The sequence below is a fragment of the Vitis riparia genome, chromosome 5 (genome assembly GCF_004353265.1).
Source record: "Vitis riparia cultivar Riparia Gloire de Montpellier isolate 1030 chromosome 5, EGFV_Vit.rip_1.0, whole genome shotgun sequence".
Lineage (NCBI taxonomy): Eukaryota > Viridiplantae > Streptophyta > Magnoliopsida > Vitales > Vitaceae > Vitis > Vitis riparia.
In genome coordinates this window covers 4,545,283-4,562,854 of record NC_048435.1, presented here as the reverse complement: position 1 = coordinate 4,562,854, position 17,572 = coordinate 4,545,283, and the positions used below count along the sequence as shown (strand labels likewise).

The 17,572-nt window shown below is 34.9% G+C and overlaps 3 protein-coding genes across 3 annotated transcripts; 1 reads left to right on the top strand and 2 right to left on the bottom strand.

Annotated features, from left to right (window-relative positions):
- The first annotated feature begins 1,081 nt into the window (after positions 1 to 1,081).
- On the top strand, positions 1,082 to 3,165 carry LOC117913851. The gene is made up of 8 exons (XM_034828927.1): positions 1,082 to 1,221; positions 1,305 to 1,370; positions 1,469 to 1,566; positions 1,668 to 1,705; positions 1,805 to 1,892; positions 1,976 to 2,185; positions 2,311 to 2,376; positions 2,798 to 3,165. The coding sequence occupies exons 1-8, from the start codon at positions 1,161 to 1,163 to the stop codon at positions 2,969 to 2,971; spliced, it is 801 nt and encodes a 266-aa protein (XP_034684818.1). The 5' UTR covers positions 1,082 to 1,160; the 3' UTR covers positions 2,972 to 3,165.
- Positions 3,166 to 7,649: 4,484 nt separating this feature from the next.
- LOC117913753 (photosystem I reaction center subunit II, chloroplastic-like) lies at positions 7,650 to 8,491 on the bottom strand. The gene has a single exon (XM_034828777.1). It carries the CDS (start codon positions 8,418 to 8,420, stop codon positions 7,806 to 7,808), a length of 615 nt encoding a protein of 204 aa, XP_034684668.1. The 5' UTR covers positions 8,421 to 8,491; the 3' UTR covers positions 7,650 to 7,805.
- A 4,016-nt stretch (positions 8,492 to 12,507) lies between these two features.
- Positions 12,508 to 17,134, bottom strand: LOC117914704 (probable linoleate 9S-lipoxygenase 5). The gene is made up of 9 exons (XM_034830150.1): positions 16,546 to 17,134; positions 15,959 to 16,245; positions 15,160 to 15,400; positions 14,692 to 15,027; positions 14,487 to 14,572; positions 14,300 to 14,407; positions 13,897 to 14,201; positions 13,537 to 13,800; positions 12,508 to 13,449 (listed from the first exon to the last, which is right to left on the bottom strand). Exons 1-9 carry the CDS (start codon positions 16,778 to 16,780, stop codon positions 12,681 to 12,683), a joined length of 2,631 nt encoding a protein of 876 aa, XP_034686041.1. The 5' UTR covers positions 16,781 to 17,134; the 3' UTR covers positions 12,508 to 12,680.
- Between the last annotated feature and the right edge of the window lie 438 nt (positions 17,135 to 17,572).

Below are 17,572 nucleotides of genomic sequence, written 5' to 3'. Positions count from 1 at the left end.
TATTAATTATCTCAATTGTTATTTGTAACATTATTTTTATTAATACAATATTTTATATTCCTAAACTACCATCCATTATTTCTTCCCCATCTCTCTCCTCTTTCCTCTCTCATTCCCAACCTCATGGCCAATTGCATCCCTTTTTTATTTTTATTTTTCAACCCCACCCCACATTTTAGCATTTTTTTTCTTTTATTTTTATCTTCCTTTTCATCTCTACCCACCCAACCCCCCAACCCCATGTAAACTTTGTTTTTATTTTTTTTTTCATTTCTTTTATTTTTTCACACTCAATTGTTTTTCATATTCTTCTTATATTTTAAAATAAAATAATTTCTTTAATTAATAAATTATAAAATGATTTTTTTCACCAAAAGTATATTATGTAAAATGATTTTATTATATTCAATGTTTTAATGTGAAATTCATAACTTAATTTTTTAAATAAAAATTATTATTAAAATTTTAAAATAAATAATATTTAATCGGAATGGTTTTTTTAAAAATATAGTTATAAATCTTACTTGAAAATTGTCATTAGATGATTGAATTTCGTCATTTATTATATTTTGTATGTAATTTAGAACCTTAATTAATTAGAATTTAGGTTTAATATGTTAAGAGGAGGTTAAAGATAGTTCTTTATTAAAAATGATATATGTGAAAAAAAAAATATAATAAAAAAATATTATGTTTAATGAAAGGGATATTATTAATAGCAGCAACCTCTTAATTATAGCCTTCCATAAGGACTTTCTGATTTGTGAAAAATGAAGTTGGTATTATCATTATAGGACATTATCTTCTTACAAAAATAACATTAAAGGTATGTTAAGGTTGCCTTATCCACAAACGTGTGATAAACTAATCCCGATTGGCACATGGAACGGGCAGTCAAATTCACCATTCAGCGCCCCTATGTCACCACGTTGGTGTCATGCCCATTTTCGTCGTCCCGCGATTAGCAACTCAACGTGTGGGTCCCATCTACACGCCTCGCACCGTCAGACGTCCCTTTCTTTGGAGGAGCCCCTCTCTGCCTCTCCTGCCTATAAATAACCCTGAAACGAGGTTCCAATGCCCAATTCCACCACTCTCTGTTTCAGGCTTTCAGCTCTCTCTTCCTCCCAAATTCACACGTCTTCTTCACGGCTTCACACATGGATTTCTGCGGCAAGTCTCTTCGAGATTCCACTTCTCCCTTTGATTGCCTTGTTTTCGGTGCGTTTCTCTCTCTCCCCCTCCCTCTCTCTATCTCTCTAACACTGTAATGTATATTGATCATCTGAAGTCGTTCGAAGCAGATTTGGACGATACATTATACCATTCAAAGACAGGAATTGCCGAAGCTTGCAAACGAAACATAGAAGGTAAAGTCGATTTCCTTAGAAAACTATGCACAGAAGGTACTTCTGTAGCTCGCCATGTCTCAATTATTGATGTTCTTATTTTATTTTTCTTTCTTCAGAATTTCTAGTTCAGAAATGCGGATTTGGAGAAACAAAAGCTTCAAGTCTCCGAGTCGAGCTCTTCAAAAATTACGGCAGCACTCTAGCCGGTTTGCGGGTAATTACTCTTGAGACTTTAAAGCACAGCAACCTAACCTTTACTTTTTCCAGAAGTTTCTGTTTAGAGTTTTAATTTGAGCGATTTCTCTGTCGTTTCAGGCATTAGGCTATAACATCGATGCTGATGATTACCACAGGTTTGTGAGTTCGATTCGTGTTATGTCAATAGATTTTCATAAGCTTGTAAATGCTTTGACTTTTGTGAATTTAATTTAACAAAATCTGCTTGCTATCAGTTTCGTGCACGGAAGACTGCCGTATGAATTGATCAAACCTGATTCACAACTCCGTAGCCTTCTGAGAAGCATCGCTCTCAGAAAAATTGTAAGTTCAAAAAGCAATTTTCAAATTCAACTTCAAATACAATGATTTCAGTTTTGTAATCCTTTTCTTTCTCATTTATACAGATTCTCACCAATTCCGATCGAAACCATGCGATTAAGGTATTGGACAGGCTGGGATTGCAAGATTGCTTCGATCAGATCATTTGCTTCGAGACAATGAATCCGAACCTCCCGAAATCGACTCGCCTTGATGAGTTTCCGGTTATTCTGAAACCATCATTGGACGCCATGAAAATCGCCCTTGATGCTGCCAATGTCAATCCTCCTCGTACGGTATGCTGAGACACAGATTTTTTTTCTCTCTCCTTATCTTATCTGAGCTCGCTGCGATTTTAAAAAAAAATCTATTACAACTAGGATTGATTGATCGATTGATGAGTTTTGTTTTCTTCTGGCAGCTGTTCCTTGACGACAACGTCCGCAATATTGCTGCCGGAAAAGCTTTGGGCCTACGAACCGTTTTGGTAATTTTTACCTCACTTTTACATTTTGTTGCTATTCATGACGATTTGTTATGCATTTATTGATTTGATAACATCTCCAAACAGTATTAGGTAGAAAAGCGTGGCTTTGGCTGCTAAATTTGGAAAAATCAATTAGGAGATCAATTGTCTTAAGTAATTCCATTCTCTTCTATTGTAAGTCGAGATATTATTCCCTTTTGTGCATGGTGTCTGCTGCCATTCCAACACCTAGTCAATATGATTGGGTTCACCATTGTTGATTAAATCACCGGATCTTAAAATCTTGGCTGTCACATGTGACTTTTGTTACCCACCTCCCACATGGAAAATCGACACCCAACTCATAGTCGCAAGTGTTATAACTTTTTCTGATCATCATGTGGTGATAACTATTAATTTAATTTCTCCTTTTGTACCCAAGGTCGGAAAAACAATGAAGACCAAAGAAGCGGACTATGTACTGGAGACGGTGCACAATCTTGCGCAAGTAATTCCTGAAATATGGCTAGGTGGGAAAGACAGCGAGGATCAGAGAATCAAGCGTACAGGAAGCGAACTGGATGCCACTCTCCCAACCACCCCCGTCGGTGCTTAAGTGTTGTGCTGGGTCCTGATTATACCCTCTGTAGTGTCCATAATGTCCGTCCATTGTCCAAATGATAAAAGTAATGCTGCATGTATCGTTGTACTTCCACTAATAACAATAAGTTCCTTGTACTTGTAATTATAATATTTATTATGGTTATAACTTATAAGTGCTTCAGCGAGATTATGTATTGACCATCCACGGATGCCAGCTTGTCAATGCTTTTGACTTTTGAGGATTGTGGATGTGGGTGGCAGATAAGATAGGTGCCAACGTGTCATTTCCATTATTTAAGATTGGCTTGAATCACGAGAAAAACACACACTTGGTACACTCAAAGGAAACTTGGCAGAATGGATGGATGTTGTCGGGTGACTTTTGATTCTTTGAAATATTATAAGTAATTTGATTACCTCCCTAAAGAGTTATTATCAAAGTAAGATTCGTTTTCGAGACAAGGCCATTGCTTCCAAGACATTGTCATTATCTCATAGGTATGCTTTTCATGTGGTGCGGTGAACTATTTGTTTTTAAATGCAGAAGTCCAATTATAATGGCCGGTATGGATAGACAGTACAGCATCCGGAATTTAAAAGGACTGATCTCAAGATTCTCGACGACCAATCCTTGGGAGCTGTAGATACCAATTTCAAATGTTTTTACATTAGTAAAGGGTTAAAACTGAGTGGTTGATGCGGGTTACGAATAACCAAATTATGAGTTCAATGCCGACCCGGAGAACATCCGGTAGTCAAGCCTGGATGTAGAATTCAAAGCGTGCCCCCAAAGTCAAATGATCTGGGCCCAAGCCCACTCATCCTGGCCTTCGATTTGTCACCAAGCCCATCTCTGCCTAGTCGCTGCAATCAAATGAAGTCAAGTCCTCGGATCTTTCGTCATGGTGTTGCGTTGAAGCTTGACAAATTTTGGAACACAAAAGAAAAAAAGTTCAAAGAGAGGTCCAATCAGTTCTGTGAAAAACCAATCCATATGATCAGCCAACGTAAGCGATTGAGTCACGAGTCCTTAAGTGATTCAGCGTTAAAACAGCCAGAAAGGATATTCAAGACCGATGATCCAATCAATGGATCGTTTAAAACATTGACAAAACTAATTTTTTTGGTGGAGAAAAATTTAGGGCATGCTTGATTGCTGGTTTTGAAAACTATTATGGAAAATAGTTATTGAGAATAGTTTTTAAGAATAGTTTTAGAAGAAAAAAAAATTTGTTTAGGAACTAAATTTTGGAAAACGGTTTTTGTTCTCAAAAAAAAAAAAAAAAAAACATATTAGTTGAGTTAATAAAAAAGTTTTTTAGAACAAGTAAAACCAAAAACATGTTTGAAAGATGTTTTTTTTTTCCAATTAATAAAATGTTTTTTTCAAGTAACTTTATATTATAAATTTATAAATAATTTTTATATACACAATTCATTTAAATTAAAAAAATTATTTCATTTTAAAATTTTTATATAAGTTGATAAATTATTAAAAATAAAATAAAATATGATGTATGTATCTCACTAATATTAATATAATATTTTTTTATATATATTTTTTAAAAATCAAACATGATAAAATCATTTTTATTAACATTGTTTTCTTGATTTAATCTTTAATTTTATTAAAAATTATAGTATATTCTATTAAGATGAGATAAAAAGTTTTAAAAAGAATTAATTTAATTTTTATAACTAATTTTCACCTAACAAGCTTGTAAATAAAATAAATAGGATATGAAAATAAATGCAAGTAAGGTCAAGTTTGAAGATGATTACTTTCCAAGGGATCCCCTGAAAATGGTGTTTTGTTTGGGTTGACCAATAGATTTTACCAACTAATATGCTTTGATCAATAGATTTGCACTTTATGTATGAATTTTTTTTTTACCAACCATGTCCCTTAAAACTATCTCTGCCCATTCTACTATTGAGATACATATTACTACCCTTACCCTCAACATCTCTCATCTTCTTCAAAACTGAGAAAAAAGTCATCCGCAAAACCCTCTCAAAGCAACTCATTTTCTTTCTCTTCCATGTCCTTAAGCAAACTTTTTGTTTTTCTTGAACAAATCAACTCAAGAAAAATCAAAATAGAGAAACGGGAAAAATCAGGAATTTTTTTTTTCTATTTTCATTCTCGTTCCTTACTTTTCTCAGCATCCAAACGGGAAAATATAAACGAGAAAAATAAAAAAACTAACAACACATGATAAAAAAAAAAAAACTCAGATCTCATTCGAATCACATAACTAATATCTCTTTGCCCAAATCTAACATTTTTCTCAACAAATGTTACTAAAATAAGCCTATTTTACTAGATCTACCAAAAATAACTTCAACATATGCGGAAATAAAAGGAAAACACAAATGTGTTGGTGGAGTTACCTTCGTTTCTTGCCATTGGAGATGCCGCCACTGTGCTGGAGAAGAGGAAATATGAGAACAGGAAGAAAAAAAACATGGAAAACAGATGTTCTTTTTATGACTTTTTTTGTTCTGTAAACAGTAAAAAAACAGAGAAAATAACATTTTTTTTTGTTATCTAAAAAGTGTCATTTGGAGAACAAGAAAAACAAAAACAATTTTCTCAACCAAACAAGTTTTTAGTAGTTTTGTTTTCAAGAACAGAAAATAATTCTTAAAAACACCAATCAAACAGACCCTTAATTATTGCCCTCAATGATCATAATTTACACAACAATCAATAACCAATCTCACGCAAGTCTCCCTCTTTTTCTTAGGCTTCATAAAATATCATGAGATAACACAACGACAAATGTGATGGCCAATTAGGTTATACTCTTTACCCATTCATACAGAACAAAGTTTAGTCTAATTTTTTCAGTGGTAGAGCTTCCAATCATTTAAACTTCAAGTCTGGTTTGTAAGTGACTTACAGTTGTATTGGGTAGTTAAGAGCACATCCCTAGCCAATATGTGGCTCAAGGAGGAAGTAATAACTGCGCTCCACTTTGGATTCATTAGCCAGTAATATGATTTTTCTATGATATTGTAACTAACTAGTTTCATTTTTATATCTCGTATGACACAAAAAATACAAATATCTATGATCATTTATGTGAAACACAACTGAAGAAGAATTAACAGCACATAAATCTATTAAGGATGTTGATGTTTTCAATATTTGGATTGAGGGAGTTTAGCTCCGCGGGGTTTTAATATTCTTATAGATTTGTAAGTCTCTTTGTGGAAAAGGAGGGATGCAATTAGTTCATTTGTTTGAACTTGACTATCCTTTTTGGTATTAAATTTGAATTGGGTTAAGTTTTTTCAATTTGAATTCAATTTAGATTTGGCTTGATGGAGCAATAAGTTTGAACAATATTTATAGTTTAATATTTATAATTTATTATTATGTATAACATAATATTTATTTTATATAATTTTTAAAATTAAGTAATTTTAAAGAAAAAAAATATCAGACCACGAGTATATTATGTACTACTTCATTTCTCTAGGGAAAAAGAATCAATAAATGGATTATAATGCAATTATAAAATTTGGTGTAAATGTATAAAAATAAAGATTAGGGGAAAAAAAAAAACATTGTAGGAGGCTTCGTATCAACTAATCTAACTAACTCAAATTTTGATATAGAATCCTTTATTTTAACTAGATTGACCAAGCCTAACCTAATCTGATGTCCAATTGAAGTAGAACATATTGGGCTAAAGATAAAGTTTTATCTAGTTTAGATTGAGTTTTTTTTTTTTTTTTTTAATTTGGATTAGGTTTAAATTGATTACAAACATAATCGGGTTTTACCTTATTTTCATTTTTTGATCTTCCAATGGAGTAAATCATAAAGCTTTTACCAATATAACTTACTTCAAAAAATGGTATTATCTTATTATATCAATTGATATAATAAAGTAGAATAATTTTGGTACCAACCATTGTAAAGAGAGATCCACAAGTCAAAGGGTCATAATGCCCTTTTGAGAGCATTGGATGGAATGACATCAAAAGTAACGATACACAAGCTTATTAGACCTAAGTTGTTAGATAGTAGACCTAAGTTACTCATGGCATAAGTTAAACAAACCAATAATGAAGTTCAAACTCACCTAGTATGAGCCAAATTAATCTAAAAGGTTAAATTAAGTACTAGTAAGTGAAGATCGAACTAAAGTAATGAGAACAAAATAATTAGTAAATAATGAGATTCAAACTCAAATAAATTAGTAAGGTTTAAACTCATGATCATTCAATGGAAGCTAGACAAACAAATCACAAGATTCATGCCCTCTCATAACACAAGGCTCACAAGTTTAGACTATTAAAAGCAAGAATATATAGAGGTAATTTCAATAGAGCCTAGCACTAGGGAATTAAGGTTGATCATAAATTTATTTATGAGCATATGTCACACAACATTAAGCATGATTCAATTCCTCGATCACAAAGAAATTTACAATTACCATTGCCTATGTAGCATTGGTTTTGGGAGTTGGGACTGCAGTACAAAGTGCAGCTTCAAATGTTCCCAAAATCAAACAAAGAACCCAATCTTAATTAAATTGCAGAAGTCAGCAAATATTATGAGAAGGTAAAAGAAGAGTAATGGAAGCCCAAGCCAATCTAATTGGGGTTTATGGCCTGGTTGTGAAGAAACCTAAGGAGGACATGATCCTCTTGTGAGGGGTTTCCTCAGCTGCTTCTAATGGAGAATTTGTATGGACCATTCAGATCAGATAAGAGTACACAATCAATATTTCATGTTTATGGAGTAGCATTTAAGAAAGGAGAAATACAAATAGAAGAAACAGCACAAAATACTCACATAATTAATCTCACACACAACACCATCTCTCTCCTCACAAATCATACACTTGCTTCCCAGTGAATTTGACCTCAATGGGGTTCACGTTCTTCCCAATGGACCTGAAATTCACCCCAACCCCTTGGCGACCTGGGTTCACCTTCTCGGGATAGACCCCATCCTTGGGGTGCAAGTACTGCACCTCGCCATTGGGGAACACCCTGTAAAACTGGTACTTGATCTTGTACTTGGACCTCAGCCTTGTTCCAAGCGCCAAGCACTGCTCCTTCCTGGCCAACTTGAGCAGATTGGGACCTTGCCTCATTATGGCGGCACCACCAGTGGGCATTTCAAATATTTGTTCCTTGGGAGAGTCCCATGTGATGACGTAGAACTCTTCCACTTGGGCCTTGCGGAGCAAGCCTCCGGTGCTGCCGCCGAAGATGGGAGAAGGGGTGTTGGGATCCAATTCAGGCGGGGTGAAGCCTACAGGGGCTTCTTTTGTCGGTGCTTCCTCCGCCATGGCCCTTATAGTGGTCCTGGGCGCAACGGAGGATTTGGGTAGTTTTGGGGTGGTGAAGGAGAGTGAAGACGATGATTTCCATGGGACGGTAACACGGTCGCCGGAGAGGGTGGGGGTGAAGAGGGAAGCTTGGGTAGCCATGGCCATGAGAGAAGGTGGGTGGTGGTGCTAAGGATTGTAGTGTGAGTTGAGGATCAGGATCATGAGAGAAGGCTTTTGAGTCGGAGAGTTTTGTAGGATTTTGGATGAGTGGCGGAGAAGTGGGTGATGTAGGTCTGGTGGATAAGGGAATATGCACTGGACCAATTAGAATGCCTGATTTTGATACGCCCTCTTACCCATACCTTACCTTTTTCTTCATATATCTTCCCTAATTGGTCAAGGTTTATTCCAAGGCTATAGTGTTTTTAGTTTTTACATTTTATTGTGCTACAATATTGTATTTTATTTTTATCCATTCAGCAAATGCCGAACTTTTCTACAATAGTGGTTGCACAATTTTTTTTTTCTATCATTTAACTTTACCACACATATCGGGTTATTAACAAAAATAATTCTTTTTTAAAAAAAGGAAATTCTAAATCTAAATTACTTCTAAAAATATTCACCAAATTAGTATTCCAATCATATTAATACCCACTTTGTTTCTTCTTTTAATTTTTGGCTTCAAAATCATAGTTTGTTATTATAATTTTAGGTTTAATGTCGAAACCTACAATTTTAACATGAACAAAACAAAGAAGTAAAATATATTTTTATCGATGTGGCAAGGATGTACTACTTTGAAGAATATTTTTAAGATAAATATAGACTAAGATATATATATATATATATATATATACCCATTTTAAAATAGAGTTAATTGAGTACAAAACGGATAATATTTATATAATGAAAAAGTGGATCATCATAAATAATATTAAAGTCGATCAGTCTCTATCACCACACAAAGTCATGGAATGCAAAGATCGTAATAAGTGATATTACAACTGAAGATGCATGAAAATTGATAATATCCATCTCAAGTGCTCAAGGGTATCACTCTCTCTTAACAACTAGTAAAACCACTCGACTTGGTGACTTATGCTAAAAGAAATAGAATGCACCTAACAAAAAGTTAAACACTACAAACTTATAATTGAAAAAAAACACATAAAAAGTGAAAAATATTATTCCTAACAATACGTAAAAAAAAATTGGCATTAAAAAGGGAAAGCTACCCCCATGTAATTGAAGGAGAAATCCTTATTTTTAAGAGAAGTAAAAGTTTTTTTATATCTTTAAGAATTGACATATATTATTGGGCTTAAAATAGATAATATTCACACGAAAAATAATGAGTAACTTTAAAATAGTATCAAAATCAATCTCTAATCCTAATGTGAGACTTTGTATATTTTACCTAGCTACAAAAAGTGTATGTCGGTTTGAGTGATTCTACAATCCCATGAAATACAACGAGAACTTTGTATTTATATCAAAAGATGAATGTAAACCCTATATTAATTAGGAAGAGAAGTTTATAACATCTTATATGCATACTATAGAGGACTACCCTAATTCATATAAGCTCATTTTAAAATCATATGAACATATCGAGTCTAGAATGAGCATTTATTACCGTACAATCTCTATATGGAAGGGAATGAGTATTTACAATAAATGTCTAGTTGACTAACTTCGATAACGAAATTCTCTTTTTATTTTAAAATATTTTCTTAAATAAAGTTTCGAGTATTTAATTGTACACGAGTAATATATAAAAGGTATTTTAAAATATTGATCAATTTCATTTACTAAGTTTGATCACTTTAAACAATTTGACACGTGAAATATAACTTTTGCTTAAAATTACTTTATGATTTTTGGTTTAATCATAAGTCCAAACTGCAATTAATAACTATAATTTTAAAAAATTGATATTATAAAAGTTTTATTAATCATAAAATAATTCCTACATAATTAGAAAATTAAAAAAAAAAACCTTATAAATTTTATGCCTAAAACTTGCATAAATTCAAATTAGGAAAGAAAAGGAGAAACCGAATGACTCATTGAGCAGACTTGCAAGCTTCCAAAGTCAATGAATACCTTCTCACAATTAGTCGAGGAAAACTTCTATCTGTCACACAACCAATCAACTGGTTGTGCAATCGGTTGAGTTGGTTGCTTCCATGGTCAACTGTAATACTTCAATAACTAACTTTTAGTCCACCACCCATTCGACTAGTTAAATTAAAATCATGTCTAGCAATTAGTTACAGTCTCAAATTCCTATTTAAAGTTGTCACAATTTATTCTCAAGTTTATTAACTTCGTGTTAAAGTATATGGAGTATACTTAACTATTTACTTTCTAATATTAATTAAAGGTTAATTTTATTCACCGCCTTCAAAGTTTTGGCTTAATACAAAATTTGAATGCATCATGCACCTATCTTATTTTAAGTGAAAAAAGAGATGAGTAAAAATAAAAAATGACAAAAATAAAGGAGATATTTGATGAAATTTCACACTTATGAGACTAATGGTATTTAATCAAAATTTCAAGGGAGGTGAATGAAATTAATCTTATTAATTAATGTATTTTGATCATAATTTATTCTTGTATTTGTACTTCATCCAAAAATAGAAATGTTAAATTTTGAGTGAATCTATTCTTATTCTTTTGAGAATTTTGTTTGAGTGTGAGGAAAAAAAAGTATTTTTTATGTTAGGTTTAATTCTTAAAAAATTGAAAGGAAAATGTAAAGGAAAGAAAATAGAAGATAAAAGTATATAAAAAAAAAAAAGTGAAGAAAAATAAAATTTAAATTTAAATTTAATAAATTATTTTTATATATTTCTTTTACTTATTTTTATCTATTATAACAAGATTAAATAATTTAAATATATATAAAATTTAAATTTATTTTAATTATATTTAATTTTTTTTAATGAAATTAAATATGAGAAAACTATTTTCTTTAATATTTTTTTTCTTTGATATTTTTCGACAATCAAACATAGTTAAAAAAAAAAAGTTTTTTTTTCTTTTAATAAAATTAAGGGAAATTGTATCTAATAAACAAGAGAATGAGAGTCTTTTTGTGTACTCAAGCATTAAAATAAAGTTTCTTTCTTGAAGAACAAAATGGATTATAATATTAGTAAGATTTTTTTTTTTTTAAGAACTCACACTTATAGGAATGGAAATAATCCTAAAACATCCTCAAATAGAATCAAACGACGCCGTTTTGGATTTCTAGGCATAAATCCAGGTAGGACGCGGATAACAGTGACAGAAGGCCAGGGCTTTGACACCTGTCGCATGCACACAATGAGAGAGAGAGAGAGAGAGAGAGAGAGAGAGAGAGAGAGAGTTAGGTTTTACTGTGATGCTGGGGTGTCATTCAATTTTCAGGTTATTTTGATGGCGATGGTATTGGGTTGGGGGGTTTTAGTTTTGTTCATTGCAACAGGTAAGTCAATACTGATGTTAACCTTTTGATAATTCTTCTCTATATTTTTCTTACATTCTGTTCCCTTAAGTTTCTGATTAATATTCATCTTGTTATTCTTGTTTCTCATTTTTAATTTTCTGTTTTCCATATTTACCTCTTATTTTGTGCATTCAATTTGGATTTTCTATGCTCTTTTTTGTACTCATATTGTGTTATGTATTTTGCTTGATAATTTTAGAATGTGGGGATTCTTTACAATTGGACTCAGGTTGGATCAAAGATCAAGCCAATTTTAATACGGTTTGAGTGTGGCAATCTGTAGAAGCATTTTCTTTACCAAAACGTTTCTACTTTCAGTGATTTAAGTTTGAATCATGGATGCAATCAATTTATAGAAAAGCCTCTGTTGATAGTCAAAGCCCCTGCTTGAAGGGTGTTGGCCAGTGAAGGTGGTAGAGACCTGGGATGAAATCCCACCTTCCCCTGTATTTTCCCCTTTTGGGTAGGGGAGTGCGGTTTCAAGGGCTTCCGGTAACTAATGTATATATGGGATGGACAAAATCCAGGGAAATGCTGCAAAACTAGAGAGGATGCAGATTCTAGAAGGAAGCTAGTCCGGCCAAGAAAAATGACCATCAAGGATATCTTGTCAGGTTTTCGATTGCATTAGCTGATTGTTGTGCACCTTAGTCCTCTGGATTCTTTTGGTTGTCTTTTGGGATACCATGTGTGTGTGTATATGGAGAACATGTATGCAAATCTGAAAATACAATTTTCATATAAGCATACATAGTTGCAAAATAACATTTATGTGGCATGTGGATGATTGCATTGCATGTTTGAGAATCTGCATATTTTACTTGCCTTCACTATGTGATCAAGAAAGTTCGAAGATACAAAGATTTTGAACCCAAGTATTTCCTTGCTTCACAAACAAACACTCACTAATCATTTCAACAAAAAATTTAGATTGAGACACTATTAGGAATTCCCTTGCCAGCGAGGCCACCCTGTCTTGAGTAATCTGAGGTGTTGGGATAGAGCAAGGTGTATTGCATCTCAACAGGCCCAAATCGGTTATTCCATCTCCTGTCTTGGTTCATTTGGTTAATTCTTGTTTCAATGTCCCTCAGCCTGCTGCCAAATCTCTCAAATGCAGCCAGGGGCTCAGCATCTGAAGTCCATTCAGGAGTGTCTCTCTGCCCAAGGTAAATCTCATCAGTAGAATGCCGAGACAAAATCTCTATTAGGGACACACCAAGAAGGGTTTGTAGCTGGGCTGTAATTGTTTTCAGGAAGGCTAAGTCAGGGTTTCTCTCAAGCTCTTGATACTCCGGAGTGCCTGGCTCAGGCATGAAGCGGCGGCTTATGGTTGGGCGGTTTGGAAGGTAGCCAGCATAAGGGTATTGCCCAAAATTGACAGCTGCATGGAGGGCAGAAGCCACCCAAATGATAATTGTGCATGTTTTGGTAAGATCAACTATTGTCTGCATCTCTGACCACCATGGCTCATCTTTCTTGTCACCATGACCCTCGTTGCGGAGCTCCATCCACCATGACTGCAGTTCGGTGTCACATCGAATCAAGTCATCTGTGGGGTAGTAGAACGAGCAGTATTCAGTGACCCAAGTTTCAATTGCAGACCAAACTTCTAGCCCATCAACAGCATAGGGGTAATCCTCTATCAGAAGCCTGAGCCCATGGCGGTAGTTTGGGTCCTCAACTGCTACACCTCTGAAAGGAAATAGATCAAATTAAAATTGATTTCAACAAAGAGCAATGGAATGGACAATATTCTTTGTGTGCAGCTCTTCGGATTACCTCTTGAGTAAATCAGCAGGAAGCCCCTGCTCAGTGAAATTCCAGTTCTTATAAATCACAGCAGACATTTCCAGTGCATATTTACCAGGAAAAACTGTCATCTCAAGAAACCCACCTGCATTGATGAGAATGTGCCTGGCCAAGGCATTTATGTTCATTGTATCACGGAAGTGAGGATGCAGAAGCTTATATATGGGGTGAAGCACACTCAATTGTCTGTTTGTTGCAATCACAAATGGTTCTATTACTGCATGGGTGTTCAACCTGCAACCATAATCAGAAGTATTGAGGCACCCATTCTAAACTGGAGCCAAAATTCTTGATTTGCCACCATCCAGAATTTTAATCTCATAAACATACCAGTGACTAATGAGTTGATGGTAGCCAGAATCATTCACTGCAGCATAAGCTTTGGCGAGCTGCCAAACTGAACCTTCAACACCATCTTCTGCTGGAGTGTAGACTTGGCTGGTGGCTCCATAACTTTCCCCTTGTGGATGTGGTAAGCTTAACTCAATTGCCAACGGTTTCAATGTCCCATCTTCTTTCAGGAAAAGGAGTGTTCTTGTGGCATATGTCTTTGTGCTAGTTGAGTTTATCCGGCTCAGGTATGGCATCAATGCATCATGATAATCTAATATGAACAGCTTGTCGTTCTTAATTGCCTATGTTTTTTTTTTTCCAGAAGAAATGGTTGTTAGTGTTGACAAGAACATAGTAGGAATTAGAATTAGTGACAAAACAAATAAAGCAGGAATAGTACTTGATCAACAGTGAGACCATTCATGTTTTTCTCGATATGCTCTTTGGTTATTGTACTGGTTTGATTGCCATATTTATTAATATCTAGTTTGCTGACCGGGGGAAACTCCTGCACATAGCATACTAGTTAGTCACTGAAGCAAGAGAACCATAAAATCCAAACTTATCGGTTGGAAATTCAATTTTACTTCTAGGCGACGGATCATAACAGGGTTTACTCCTGCCAGCATTTCTCGTCCAAACTCTTCATCTGTCCTCCAAGCAGAAGTATTTTCTGCAAGTATTTGACAGTAGCCTCATAATTAATATGCAAGATGATTAAGAATATTAGTAAATATTGAAGTCTCCAAGCTATTGAAAGCCAAATGAGATACCTAAACAAAATCTATTTACCTTTTATTACATCAGGAATTGGAAATTTATGGAATCCTACATCTGAATGGGCGAGTTCCCTGATAAACTCCCATGATATGCAGTCCCTAACTGTACCGTGTGTTCCTCCATTTTGTCCATTAATCCCTACTTCATAGATGTTCAGTACATCTTGAAAGGAGTCAAATTCGTTGACAGTCTTGTCGAATAAAGATCTGATCTCCGGGATCAATACCTGAACAAGGGATTTGACAGCATAGGCAAGGAAATCTGAGAACTTCACCTGACTAAACCGTTCATCCTTTGGAACATAAATATCTAAACGTAGGAGTGACAATCTTTTCTCGCTGCAAGGATCTGTTATAATGATAGTAGGAAAAAAATTGTTAAATAGAGATGATCAAAACTGAATGCCACTCATATATATATATATATATGAACCTATGAGGATCACTATTTTTACCTTGTCACAAGGTTTAGGTATCTTACCGGTTTTTGTCCTTTCCCGCCCTGTTCTTCCTCTGCGGGGATAAGGGTAATCTTCAGATCCACCCAGAATAGGGCGTGCATGGCTTGGACCCTTATCTGGATTTCCCAAATCATTGTAGACATCATAGTCATAGATTCTTTCCCATGTTTTGCGCTCACCTTGTCCATTTCCACGAAGTTTCACCAGTTCTTCTTCCCTGTACTGGCGTAAAGGCTCTGGTGTATGACATGGAAGATAGGCCTGTACACAAATCTTGAACTTGCTTATTAGCATATATTTACTCAATTCACACAATGTTGATTGTGTAAAATTCACATTCGTTAAGTTTCCCTTTTCCTTTCTAGTGACTTTCACCAGCCTACATATACCATCTTTGCCTTAAATTAGCTTTTGAACCTGTAGGAGCCAAGGAGGCATATGCACACCATAAAAACCTGTGCTAGCTTTAAAAAATCTGAACCCTGTCAACTAAGTAAAGGATATTTTGGTAGTGGGAAAGATAAAATATGAGTTTCCGACTAAAAGAAGAAGAAAAAGCTTTCAGTAATTACCATGGAAAAAAGAGAGAGATGGAAATCATGACAGAGAGACGGGCAATATGGCCCAGGATGCTAAATCAAATCCATAAAGTTAATGTCTGGAGTTTTGGGTCTTCCCCTGTAATGATCTTGATGGATTTTCAATGATCTCTAATGATTGAACTGGGAGAATCATCTTGGCAATGGGCTACAGGTGAATTATAGTGGAAGTTCAGATATAGCTTTATCTCACACTTCAGATGATCTAAAAACACATTACCTTGTTTGAGAAGAACACCCGCTCATTCGTGTATCGCACGGGGAAAACCCAAGAATTGCACACAAAATGGATCCGACCCTGTCCTGGAACATCTTCTAAGGTGACTGAACTTAGGTAGAACTCACTGTGGTGATGGTTGCTGACTCTGAGAGCTCCAGGAACACCCATCCCCTCTTCCCAGTCAAATGTAACTGCAAATTCAGTTTCTCTGGCTGTTATTGCTGGACCTGTGCAATTCCATTTCTGCAAACATGTCGCCTTCCCAAGTTTTCCTCGCAAATTGTTTTCTGAATGTACACACAATTTACAACTACATTTTAGTTAAATCAAACCAACATTTCTCAAGCCATTACTAGAGCTACTATATGATCTGGAATTTTCCTTTTCAGAACATTAAATAGAACTGAAAAGCTTTGCTTAATTAATTAAGCCTGTCTGCAAGATATAAACAAAAAATTGGATTTTTTTTTTTTACTTTGATTGGAGAAGGAATACAATACTTCTTTAATTTTCAATTCAAAAGAAGCCCTCGTCTTCTTTTACAGTCTTAGGCTATTCCAGCTAGTTTTAGATGCAGAGAAGCTGACCTGGGTCGGCATGAGTAGCACTGATTAGCTGCAGAGATACGTGTTTGCCCACCAATTCATAAACGCTGTCAATCAAGGAGGCCTTGCTATCATTCAAGTCCATCAAATTCTTCTTCATCAACACCACTCTCCCTTCGATCTTCTGGCTTTTATCCTCCCTGTCCTTCGACTTCTTACTATTACTTCCACAAACTTTCTCAAAAAATCCCCCTATCGTCTCTGAAGTGGACGCCATTGAAGCTTCTCTCCTGGAGAGACTAAAAGGGGTGTTGAGAGAACTGCAATCAAATACAAATTTGAATGAGGGTTTCTTCAATGGGGATGCTCAAAACTGGACAATGCATATTATAGATGCAAACAGTATTTTTCTTTGATATCTTAACATCTGGTACGCTCTGACTTTTCATTGACGACCCTTAAAACAGTCACAAGCGCTGGTAGGGTCCTAAAAGGAATTTCCCTCTTTATCTCTTTATTAAAGAGAAATCAAAGGACCTGATTCCACCCATGTTTGCCCAAACATAATTTTCAAGTTCTTAAATTTTTTTTTCCCTGGCGGGGTTCGCTGGTTCATACACTCTCTCTCTCTCTCTCATTCACACATGGTCTCATCTTCATTCGTGGGAAGACTTTTGATTCCTCTTTTAGCAGCCCATGTTAATCGTCTTTATAGTCCTGTAATCATATTTAAAAATCAATTTCCTTTTCTTGGCTGCTTCTTCTTGGTTCTTCATCCGTTGTGTGAAATGGAAGCTGGCTGGTTGTGCTGCTTGTGGGTCTTTCTTTATAGCTGTTTATTTCACATGAAAGAGACATATTTGGAGTATTGCAACTTGTAAATTACTTCAAGTAGCCCAGGGTTTTCTAATCGGACATTTATGAGAGTGGCGAGATCCAAGAAATGGTAAATTTTTAAAGGTGGGAAACAGTTTAGGGAAGGCGGATGCTAATCACGTTAGCATCTAACCCAGCCAAATGATATTGACTTGAGAGTAGACGACGAAGACCTGTATGGATCACTCCTGGC

What these genes read in the sequence shown, in the direction of transcription:
- LOC117913851 (XM_034828927.1), top strand. Translation starts at nt 1,161, where the DNA reads ATGGATTTCTGCGGCAAGTCTCTTCGAGATTCCACTTCTCCCTTTGAT. An exon ending in GCACTCTAGCCGGTTTGCGG is followed by an intron (nt 1,567 to 1,667) that starts GTAATTACTCTT and finishes CTGTCGTTTCAG; the next exon opens with GCATTAGGCTATAACATCGA. An exon ending in GCATCGCTCTCAGAAAAATT is followed by an intron (nt 1,893 to 1,975) that starts GTAAGTTCAAAA and finishes TCATTTATACAG; the next exon opens with ATTCTCACCAATTCCGATCG.
- LOC117914704 (XM_034830150.1), bottom strand. Translation starts at nt 16,780, where the DNA reads ATGGCGTCCACTTCAGAGACGATAGGGGGATTTTTTGAGAAAGTTTGT. An exon ending in GCGGGAAAGGACAAAAACCG is followed by an intron (nt 15,028 to 15,159) that starts GTAAGATACCTA and finishes TCATTATAACAG; the next exon opens with ATCCTTGCAGCGAGAAAAGA. An exon ending in CCTGCTGATTTACTCAAGAG is followed by an intron (nt 13,450 to 13,536) that starts GTAATCCGAAGA and finishes ATTTCCTTTCAG; the next exon opens with AGGTGTAGCAGTTGAGGACC.
- LOC117913753 (XM_034828777.1), bottom strand. Translation starts at nt 8,420, where the DNA reads ATGGCCATGGCTACCCAAGCTTCCCTCTTCACCCCCACCCTCTCCGGC.